Source organism: Hermetia illucens, chromosome 5 (assembly GCF_905115235.1).
Source record: "Hermetia illucens chromosome 5, iHerIll2.2.curated.20191125, whole genome shotgun sequence".
Classification (NCBI taxonomy): Eukaryota; Metazoa; Arthropoda; class Insecta; order Diptera; family Stratiomyidae; genus Hermetia; species Hermetia illucens.
In genome coordinates, this window is record NC_051853.1 from 64,432,660 (window position 1) to 64,444,746 (window position 12,087).

Genomic DNA, 12,087 nt, shown 5'->3' on the forward strand with positions numbered 1-12,087 from the left:
TTTTTTTGTGGTAAGGTAGGCGGATACGTTTCTGGATTCCATGTTAGAGTCTCGTAATTTATACTACTAACTCTTCATTCTTAAGGAGTCTCCAAGTCAGGAAGAGAATGTGTTTGTTCGAAGGACCCCCATATATCCGGTCCTTCCACCAGTCCTGCTTAATTTTCTTCGCAAGAAAGAATACCTTTACGTAATATACAAAACGATTTGATCTGTCAGCGCTCCTCAGCAACCCTTTGAGAATATCGGCAAGACTGAGCTCCTCCGTATCTGCATAAAGTTATAGACGCATCTCATCTCCGCTTCCACAAGAAAAAAAGTGTAACTGGCTCCCTATTGTAAAACCAACAGTCCGGGGATCCCAGTCTTGTGCAGGTAAGACTAAAAACATTCATGCCCCCTTAGAAGCTGGAAGAGTAAATTACCACCCACCAATGTTTTCGCTTCAACCGAAGATCTAAGCTCCCGATCAGTCATGCAATTCATCTGCCCCTTGACTCAATTTCTGAAAAGGGTTACTGTACATTCGGTGTATGTCGCTTCAGAAGCTGCTTACCCTTTGTGATGGTTTTGTATTCTTTAGTCAAGAAAGCAACGCGGATTACTCCTGCGATTACCGTCACGATCAGCATTGAAACAGTACGATATGTAGACTTCCTGTCTCTGTACTTGCGCAAGGTGCTTACGATACACTTGCCTGCCAGGGGTATCAGATTATACCTAAACGTTGTAAAGTATATCAGACTATGTTGAACTTATGAGAAGATAGTTTACTAGGGGTTTGCAATTAGCTGGCCTTAAACCGAAACTCCTCCTGTAGCTTAGACCGTAGCTGCTTTGATTTGCTCGGAAAAGCTCATCTTTAAATCAAGCGGCATTTCAAGGTACTCAGCAGTTGGCTTTGACTTCATAATTGTCTGGCTGATGACCACGGAAGTTCAAACGTCCTTAGTCGAAGTATCTATGCCTGTATTTCAAGGTGGATATGTTGGTTCCCACTCTCGAAATTCTTTTTCATTGGGACTCCCTCTTAAGGGCTCCTTTTTCCTTGATTTACCTTAGTTCCCACTTGCCTTGTCTCCATCTGATCATTTCTAAATTTCATGTATCCTTTCAGTTGTTTCAATTCCGATTCTTGTTAAGGTTTTGCTGAAAATAAAACTTTATTCAAATCGGTTCACTGTCTGTCTGTCACGCGCATTTTTCTCGGAAACGACTGTACCGCTTAACATGAAATTTGGTGGGGACAGTAAACTCCACGAATGCGGTGAATTAGATTGCTGAACGTTGAACTTGAGGGAGGGGGGCCCATATTCTTTGAAGAGGTGTGCATTTTGTGTTTGTTTAGTGTTTACTTTGTGATGTGTGGCTGGATTGATTACTTGGCTTTTTGAGAGGTAGATCGCTGATGCTTCTATATCGCCTTCTAACATCGTTGACCAGGACAGGTATTTGTCACGGGACAATTATCTTTCGTCAGTGAAAATCCCGCTTCAATGTAGTTTGCAATACCACGACACTTTAAAAATTATATGAAGTGCTGCTGCTTTGGTTATATAAGCACGATATCGAAAACGAGCATGCGATTAAGGCAGAGCATCCAACAGCATTCAGTTATCGCTGTTTATCGCTCTTAAACTCTCTCAGGCAGCACTTGGACAACCGACCAAAGGTCGTTGCACTCCACGTCAGTGCTTAGGCGCTTGGCCTTCCTTCTGTGACATGGATGTTTACAGGGGCTTTAATACCAAGACATATTGAGCCGAAGACTCCTCGCTCAAAGGCCGCTCGCTCTTTAATTTCACGCGCCATGTCATGATGTAATAGATTTCCAAGTAGCTGTTACATGGGAATGCTAAAGATGATGGAAGGGGGGCAGGTCATCAAGAAAATAGCCGCAAATATTATAGTTATCGAGGAGTAGAAAAGGGCGATGACTTTAAATACTTGGAAAAACTACACTCGTCCTCAGTATTCGTCCTGTTTCGAAAGTGCTTCTTAGGATTATTTTATGTTCTCGTAACTCCTGCGGTGTTAACACTCATCTTCAAATCTTAGTAATGAGTTTAAGGAAAAGATGATTGTTGTTAATTTTGGCCCGGCAGAGCATCTTGAAATTTCTATCTTCACGAAGTGCACTGGTTGACCAGTATTCATGTCTCTCGGTGGGTGATATATGTACCTAGGAGAACATTTTCCCTATTCCACATCCTTTTCTTGCAGGGGGCTTATAACGAACATAATCTGTTAAAATGGTTGGCAGACCATTTCGAGCTGCATTTCGCCAATCCTAGGGATGATCCGCTTTGGTGTACTTCAATGCATCAAGCTTATTCCAAATGGCGCCCAATGTGGGTTCCAAAATGCTAGGGAAGATTTGACTCATATTTTTTACACTCATTAAAATATTGATAACTTTGGATTTGTTGCGTTAAACTATGCAACGATGACAGAGTGGAGCTAACAAGCTAACAACGCACGTGTTGTTTCATATCCAATTTTCCATTTTTCCAAGATTGTTACTGCAAAATCTATAAGATATCGCATGATGACGTAGGTCAGAGCCGTCTTATGTGGCAGGTAATAATCCATAACCTTGTATTATATAATAAAGAAGAACATTATGAGAAAAGTACTCACAGTCATAGACGCCAGGAAGATGCCATACTGTAGCCGTTGTGGGACTCCATACAAATATTTGCGCCAACGACCATTGCGCTGTCGCATGTTGGTGCTGTCGTTGTACTCGCGCCTGCAGGTTCAGATCTTGGCTAACTCCAACTATCGATCGCCTGCCTGCGAGCTTCTGTTTCGGCGTTTGAATTCGATTCACCACTTCCCGCCTCGCGGACGGGATGAATTCCGGAGAATTTACATTCATTTTGGATTCGATAACTAACAATCGTCGATTTTTGAACAATTTAGATTTCGCTATTTCGATTTGAAATTTCGTGAGTTATTCGCTCTGAGGGTACCAAACAAAGTATTTCGCTAAATTCTCGTGAAATTCGTAAACAATCGCAACAATGTCGGCTCACTGGATCTCCCCGAGCTCACAGAGTCTGCGGTCTTAGGTGTAGTCTGTTTTCAGTTTTATCAGATAAATGTTGAGCGATTTCTTTAGGCCACTCTCGAAAATGGTGTAGCAGAGCTTGCGAATGTTCTGGCCAAACACTAGACGGATCAACAGGAAATAATACAAAATCAAATGAAGGAAGAAGTAGTTTTCGGACACCTTCAACTGTTTGACCATATTTTGTTTGCAAAGTGGATTTGGGACGGAGTCGACTTCCGATTGAGAGCAGTTAACACTTGAAAAACGGGCGCGAAGCGATAAAATCCCACGGCACGGCGCGTTGGCGGCGTTCTCGGCGGATCGGTCTCTTTTTACTGAATTCTCGAGAAGCTCAGAAAGAAATTTCTTAAACAAAGAACGCCGTTGCTGCTCGTCAAGTTCATCGACCACTACACAAGTTAATCACGCGAAAACAAAACTGCCCTGTGCGGGGCATATGCGCTTTATTTTCGTTGTTTGTTTTTATTTTTATTGTTCCACTACTCGCGCTCCGGGCGATATTTTTACGTCTTGCACAATCTTTATTAAACGGAACCAGCTATCTATAGAGAGCCTTGTGAAGATAAAAAAGGCCAAAACGGGTGAATGACGGTCTGGACTCCTCCACGGTGTAATTAACCCCAGAGGGACAGACGGCGCGGTCGATGTAATTCCACAAGGTCAGATTTTCTCGCTAAATTTAGCTCGCACTCGCCCCACGGAGGTTACGCGTTAAATTTATCTTTTGTTGTAGGAAATTTATAATTACTCGTCACCCCGGGAATCGATCCTCAGATTGGCCCGTTCGACTCGAATTCAGGTTATGAGTACGTGAAAGTTTTCCACCAACTGATTTAGAAAGCAGATTTTCGTCGCTTCCTCACCCTCGATGCGATCAATATTCACGTCATACTTTCTTACACTTTGTTTATTAAAGAAAACGCGATCACACTGACACTAGTCGACGCACACAGAGCACCCACACTGGGCGCGGAAATGCAAGCTTTGGGGGATACCGCGGTGTCGCGTGATTCCAACGGGATCTAGCGCTTTCTTTCTTTTTCCTGCGAATGTTCGGTTCTGATAGTTCTGTGTCCGCGAGAACACAACAAACTCTTTGTTATGACCGTTCGAGACACTTAGCGAAAGTTGGATAACAACCGTGGGTTTCCCAGGCGGATCTGTTCCATCCAAAGGTTCCAATCTACTCAGAAAGATTATTACTCACTGATCTCATGTAAATTCCCGTTGGATTAAACGCTTGCAAACGGAGAAAACTGAAAGATGGCGCGCTTGCGCTACTTTTGCTGAGCTTGTGCGCTAGCACAGAACAAAGTCGACGGGGCCGGTACGATAAATCGTGGCACTATCCACGGACCCTTGCAAGCTAGTGTCTGCCTCTGCTAAATGCGTCATATTTTCATCAGAGCGTCTGCTGACCGCGACAACAAACAGCGCATCAAATGACGACGCCACGCGCGCCGCCATAACAAACTACTCTGGGTAAACATTATCACACAAGCCAGGGAATTTCAGTTTTTTTCGACGGGAATTTCAAAATATGTTTCAGAAAGTTGGAAAATCTGCAGTTGTAACTGCGGGAGGTACCCCTACGTGTGCTTATGTGCATATCTACATACACAATTCGCAGGGCCCCGAACTCCCATTGGTTGTGATCACGGAGTAATCATGGTGGAACTGATATTGCAATAGCCTGAGTCATTGAGGAAATCGACTTTTGATGATTTTTCGAACGGAGAAATGAGTCATCCGGTGACCTGTTTAGCTTTGAAGAAAAGTGTCGGTCATTGCTCATTCACCGGAAATTTGGGTAACATAATTTCGAAGTCTCTTAATCATCGGAAGGAAAAGTGAAAGTATGGTATGCATCTGCATCCCGGTGGGTCAAGTGGACAACGACGTGTGATAAGTCTCCCCCGACGATGCTATTGATTCAATAGCAATTAACAGTGAAAAATTGGGAAGCATGATATATTCATACTGAATAAGTCAATGTTACTGAAATTTAAAAATAATTTCATCAGCATTACAGGCAGAAAATAGATAACATGTGTTCAGAAGTAAAATAACTTAATAATAATCGTTGGCGCGACAATCCAATTGGATGAGGCCCTTGAATTGTGTTAGAGCACTTCATTCAGGACCATAACGGTGCAGTACCTGTCGACTGGTATCTGACGTCAAGTCACGATGCAAAATCCACTGCCGCCGGTGAGATTTGAATGGCGATCATCGGGACCACAGTTAGATACTAGACAGCTACCTCACTCCCCCTTGCCCCTCAAGGGGGGAAATCAGTGCGAGTACACACGATTTCAAATTGTTTTGCCCTTGAGCATGAGCGAGATGTACCGAAAACCCGATCAGCTGTGTTTGACATACCGCCCGGACTTGCCAATGTATTGGTGAGATTGGCAAGTTTTTGCTTATGTATAAGTGAATACGTGAAACAACTTTTTGCTATATGGGTGAGCACGCCGTAATACCAGAATAGCAAAAGCTCACCGATCTCTCTCTTACCAATACAATTTGACGAAGATTATGCCTTTTCCTTGTTTAGCGTCTCTGATGTGTACAGATAAGCTTCTGCAAGAACATTTGCAAGTGGGGTCATTTTTGTAAGGGTACTGCCTATAGTAGATCTACTGTGATCGGGACGACAGCCTAGTTATCCGGACAAGGGAGTAAAATAGCACACAAGTTTTAGGAAAGAGAGGACTTACTAAGTGTGACTGAAGTGAGGTGTCACGTCGACATGTGCTTACACGCCTCAGTGCTGATCAGACTTAGAAATGAGGATGCCCTTTTGGACGCTTCAGTCCCTCTTAGGTCAATTCCATAGTTTCCATATGTGTGACATTCGGTGCCTTGAGGCTGTACCAGAACCTAAAATACAACAAGTGGTAAACCGGAAGCTCGCGCTTCAAGTGGTTTTGTTTATTTCTTATATGCGAATATTTGGGTACACGATGGGTCTACCTGTATATAGCTCGTAGGTTAAACATGTTGAATATATACTATATTCAATTTGACGTGGTACTGACACTCTATCTCTCTCCTACTATAACTTATTTTTTTTTTATGTTTTTAAGATGGACGCAGTAAAAATTTAAATGTACTATTATTGTCTTCTTTTAAACTGATATCGTAATGAAGAGTTTTTTGAGGCCTAGATGTCATGTGCAAGGAGCACTATAGTATTTTACAGATTTTTCGACTTCGTAGCTTCTGAGAACCGGTCCTTAAAGAAATTGTCACCTTTTGGACTCCTACACTCTCTCTCGCAACTAGCGTCAAATCTGCTTCGAAAAGTACTAATCGAGACCTTTCATTTGAAACCCTACATGAATATATTCGGTGAAAACCCCCACTTTTAAGTATATGACTTTTAACACGCAGCAATGTAATTTACAAGCACAGTTCACATCTTCCCACCAAACTTCGTGTCAATTGGTACAATTATTTCTGAGAAAAGTGCGTGTGACAAACTGACAGATAGACGGACGGACAAACAGACAGTAAACTCACTTTAATACGGTTTTGTTTTCAAAAAAACCAGCGAGCTGACGTACGCGACAATCTTGCGTAATACCAACAAGTCGGGACTTCGGAAGGTGGACGCTTCAGATATGAAAGGTTGTATCTATTCCTTTTGTGAACATATTTGAGTGTGCATTTCTCCTTTTAGTACGTGGCACGTCATATATCCACATTCGAAAGAAGCGACAACTTTGACCTATCATAACTTTGTTAATAATAATGCGATTTCCACCAAACTAAGTAATGCTCTATATCATAGCGTACATTTCGTGGTGCGAATGAATTTAAAGGAGGTTCTGCAGCCAATTATTGAAAATTATAGTAATATACTATTATTAACTTTATTTGAATAAATATCAGAATGGAGGGTATTTCGGAGCCTTCTTGATTTTTTCCAGATTTTTCACGTGGATAGTTTCTGAGAATGGATCTGTTAAAGAAATTATCAATTTTGACGCCCCGCACTCCCCAGTCTCTCTTCCAATGTCAAAATTAAGACCGACTTCGAAAAATATTAATGGAGGCCTTTTATTTGATATCCCACCTGACTATATGTAGTGAAAAAAAATGTAAACCCCCCTTTTGCATGTATGGGGACCCAAGCGAAAAATCTGGAAAAAATCAAGAAGCTGCAACTATATGGGGGGGAAATCCAAGGCGGATCACTCCTCAATCATCGACAATGTAAACAATATATGTATAGATATAAATTCACAGAAGCAACAAGAAGTAAAACCGGAAAAACCCGCAAATTTTTAAAAGGAGAATCCGATAAAGAACATAAATAATTAATAACAAAATTAAAATTTTAAGTGAATTTAACTCCGTCTTAGCCAGTCCCAAGTCCGATTGTGAAAGAAGGAGGGATGGATAGCTTCAGTCTGAATAGCTGTACGACACCGCATCTCGGTGGGTAGGTGAGGAAAGTGCAGCAGCTATGCAGTCTTGCAGAACTGAGAAAGCTATCACCACACCTGACAGTTAGGTATAAAATGCAAATCCACTTAATGAGAAGAAGGAGAAACTTGGGGTCCGGTACGAATAACCGGCGGGAGTCGTCTAACTTAGTGACTGGGTCGGGCTCCCGTAATAGACAGCATGGCGTCGAAACCGTTAATTGTGGGGTGGTTTGACGTCTAAGCGCAACGACAAACAGGAGTGTTGCTCCGACTGCTGCAGGTTCACGTAGGCAGCAGATGAAATGGACTGAGGAAATCAACCTTTTCATCATCTGCTTCTGCTACGAAATAACGGCGGAGCGGGTACAACATCTTACCGGCCCTTGTTGGACCAGAGATTCGTCGAGCGTTTCCCGCAATTTACACACGTGATTTTATTACTCGCAGCAATACAATCCCGGCCATCATCAGGAAGCGTGTTCGACTTGAGGTCATCACGGAAACTGGTGACCAAGAGGGGCAGAGGCGGCGGCATCAGCAACAAAATGCCGCACTGCAGGCAACAGTTTCAGTACTTGCCGAAACGCTCTACTCCACCGTCCTGCTGAGGTTCGGGACGAATTCCAAAGAGTGGAAATGGATCCTTTGTATAGACAAGGTATTCCCAGGCTCTATGCATCTCCAGCAACTCCGAGAATTATATCTCAAATCAATGATGGGGAGCTCTTTGCTGGGACGGAGGGATTCATATGTGTCATTCAGGATGGCGTGGTCGTCACCCGAGCTTATGAAAAAGTGGGTGGAAAACGATTGGTGCAGAATGTGTGGTTCGACGCTAGAGACATTGGACCATCTCATTTCTGGCTGCACTATTATTGCACCGGCGCAATACACGAGCAGGCATGATGCTGTATGTAAGGTTATCCATCAAAACTTGCCATACAAGCATGGACTCATCACGCGGAATTGTCCGGTTTTCCGGTATTAGTAGCAAGCAATATTTGATAGTAGTTCCCATAATATTGTCAGCTACAGGTATTGTACCTAAATCCCTCATGGCTTCCGTTGATGTCCTGGGACTCTCACACAGTCTGGTTCAAGCCATGCAGAAGTACACCATTCAGCATTCATGCTCGATGTTGCAGCGAGTTCTCGACGGATCCTCCCACTAACCTACCATCGCCACAACCACCAGCACCCCTTTGTAATGGAAGCAGGTAGGATCACCCGAGGCTAAACGCTTGGCACTTAGTGCTAGTATTAGGTAAAATCCAGCATCTACCGAGATTGTGACAACTCGGAAAAAATAATAATAACAGACAACCTTCCTCTTTCAATAATTGTATTTTATGAAAAAACAAATGACACATCAGTGTTCGCTAATTACTTTCCGCATTTAGAATTCAAAGAGCTAGGTGAGCGCTTCATTTGTGAACAGGAAGTTAGGACCTTTAACCTACTTTGGTGATATTATTATCACAAATAATACAAAGTACTGCTTTATCTCTTATAATTTGTAATGAGTATCTAGGCAATTTTAGACAATTAATTGCTTGCTTAGTCACAATATTTATCTCAAGAAATTTAATTTTAGATAATAAAGCGGTGATCGTCCTATAAGCCATATAATGTTGTCAATCAGTTGTCATTATGTTAATATTTTGAAAGCTGCTTATCTTCACTTCAATTCAACCTTTGGATTATTCCCACCAGTTTTATTCAGGTGTGAAGTCGGCAGTTTGGTGACATATTTTAGATTAATCAAATCAATATCAAAATGGGGCAATTCCGAAAAATTAACCAGTAAAAAATTGTGGTGAATATCCATGAAAGGTGTTGATATTGTTGTTCAAAAATTACCGAAACGTGTGTAAGCATATAATATGTGGTTTCTGACAAACCTTAGAAAAGAAATGGAAGGAATATCTTTTGGTAGAGTAATTTTAAGCAAAGAGACGCTGACAACTTTATAACTTTATTGCTAATGGTTGGATTTCCACCAAATTTCCCAGGATAGTGCTCCATATTATGGTCTATATTACAGCAAAACTTTATGGTATTATATGGGGGGAGGCTCCGGTAAATTTGCAAACACAGTAGTATATTGTTATCGACTTTATTTGAGCAGACATGAAAATGAAAAGTTTTTTCAAGAATTCAGACCATCCTGTATATGTACACGGCTGCAACGCATCAAGCTCCATTCCTATTTTTGGTCGTTTTTCAGGAACTAATGGAACAAAATTAATGAAATTTTTAAAGTTACAAAAATGAGAGAGTCAACGCTTTTCATGCCATTTCATGAAGGTGTTAATGCTTTTAGCTCCATTTGCCAAAATTCACAGCTTATTAAGTTTTATAAAGCAGGAATACATATATTGGCAATTTCAGTAATTAGCGATGAGGTCCTGCAAGTGGAAGGGTTTGAGACGAGAATTTGCGATATTTTTGAATGTGACCATTTAATTAAAAATGTTCACCAGCGACAAAGATGTCCATAAAATTCTCTCTGACAGCCTAAACAAACATGTCTTGACGGCTTAACGAATAATTTTTCATTCGATCACCGGCAGTCAACACTGACAAACTAACTGCATCCCATCCATGCTGGGGCCACCGGTCAAATGCGGACCCTTCAGGCGTGACTGACAGGGCGGGTTCGGATTCGGTTTAGGAAGGTCAGCGATGAGCAGGGAAAGCAAGGCGGCTGAAACAGCTGAACCTTGGAAGCTTTTGAATGATGGATTGGAATTTTTACCCATCTAAGAAAATGGCTGACCCTGACCAATGTGCGAGGCCAGATAAAAGCAACAGGATCACTCTCAAGACCATTCGACATCAACAACGGTCTAAGACAAGGGGATGCGCTATCATGCGTCCTCTTTAACCTGGCCCTCGAGAAAGTGATCCGTGATACTGAGGTAAATGCAAGAGGTACGATCCTCTTTAAGTCCATCCAACTACTGGCCTATGTCGACGATATCGACATCATGGGAAGAACCACCCGAGACATACAAACTACCTTCATCCAGATCGAGCAGGCGGCGATTATCGCAAGATCTTGGGCTGCACATCAATGAAGGCAAGACAAAGTATATGGTGGCAACGTCAGCACCAAAAACCAACCAACCAAAGCAAGGCGGCTGAAACAGCTGAACCTTGGAAGCTTTTGAATGATGGATTGGAATTTTTACCCATCTAAGAAAATGGCTGACCCTGACCAATGTGCGAGGCCAGATAAAAGCAACAGGATCACTCTCAAGACCATTCGACATCAACAACGGTCTAAGACAAGGGGATGCGCTATCATGCGTCCTCTTTAACCTGGCCCTCGAGAAAGTGATCCGTGATACTGAGGTAAATGCAAGAGGTACGATCCTCTTTAAGTCCATCCAACTACTGGCCTATGTCGACGATATCGACATCATGGGAAGAACCACCCGAGACATACAAACTACCTTCATCCAGATCGAGCAGGCGGCGATTATCGCAAGATCTTGGGCTGCACATCAATGAAGGCAAGACAAAGTATATGGTGGCAACGTCAGCACCAAAAACCAACCAACCAACAACATCAAACCGCACTGGTCAAACGGGAAGAATAAAGATAGGAGAATAGAACTTTGAGACCGTTGATAATTTCTCCTATCTAGGGTCGAAAATCACAACCGATAACATCTACGATGATGAAATCCGCGGACGGTTGTTGTCAGCCAACAGAGCCTATTTCAGCTTACAAAGACTGTTCCGCTCGAAACGTCTCACCATAGGGTCAAAGCTCTTACTATACAAGACTATGATCTTGCCAGTCGTCATGTATTCCTCGGAAGCTTGGGTCCTTAGCAAGAAGAATTGCGAACTCTTGGCTGCGTTCGAGAGAAGAATCCCCTGAAGAATTTTTGGCCTCCTACATGATGATGAATGATTCAATAACCTACCTAACGACGAAATCTATGAGCGATACCATGACCGTGAGGTTGTGGACAAAATCCGGCTCAATAAATTACGGTGGGCGGGTCAGTTAACCCGTATGGATGAGGATGACCCAGCCCGGAAAGTCTATAAGGGCAATATCTGTGGTAGAAAAAGAAGATGAGGTAGACACTGCCTAAGATGGAGCGATGGCGTAGGTCAGGACGCCAAACAGCTTTTAGGGATATCGAATTGGTGGACCTCGGCGCAAAACAAGGATGTCTGGAGTTCCTTATGAAGGCAGGCCCGGTTGCTGCGCCGTTGATGGTTATGATGAGTTACACCTTGGCCCATGGGTTGCAGCAGGGATGTGGTATTTGGCGGTACGAAGACCATTTTCACATTTTCATCTCTTTGGTTGAGACTGCAGACTGTCCAGGAGAATTATCGACTAATAGCAAAACCTTGTGCGATCTTCCTACAGTATTTTTTGACTCCTGAACAAAATTCATTTCTAAACCATTTAGTGAATATCGCCGAAGTTACCCAAGTCTTTTTATTATGTCTCAAAATAACTGGGAGCGTGTTTTTCGAAAAGTTTTTAAGGCTCTTGGATTTTCCGAATGGTACACCAGTAGAGGTTTCAGTTTGAAGCGACAT

At 42.5% G+C, this 12,087-nt stretch overlaps 1 protein-coding gene and 1 long non-coding RNA gene across 2 annotated transcripts in view; one reads left to right on the forward strand and one right to left on the reverse strand.

Moving 5' to 3' along the window:
• Positions 1 to 4,350, reverse strand: part of LOC119657638 (RNA exonuclease 3) — an 87,019-nt gene extending 82,669 nt beyond the window's left edge. The window contains exon 1 of the mRNA XM_038064642.1: positions 2,641 to 4,350. Within this exon, the coding sequence (XP_037920570.1) occupies positions 2,641 to 2,881 (241 nt within the window). The 5' untranslated portion in view covers positions 2,882 to 4,350. The remainder of the gene's footprint in view (positions 1 to 2,640) is intronic.
• Positions 1 to 12,087, forward strand: part of LOC119657639 — a 94,086-nt gene that overhangs the window by 10,562 nt on the left and 71,437 nt on the right. The window lies entirely within an intron of this gene.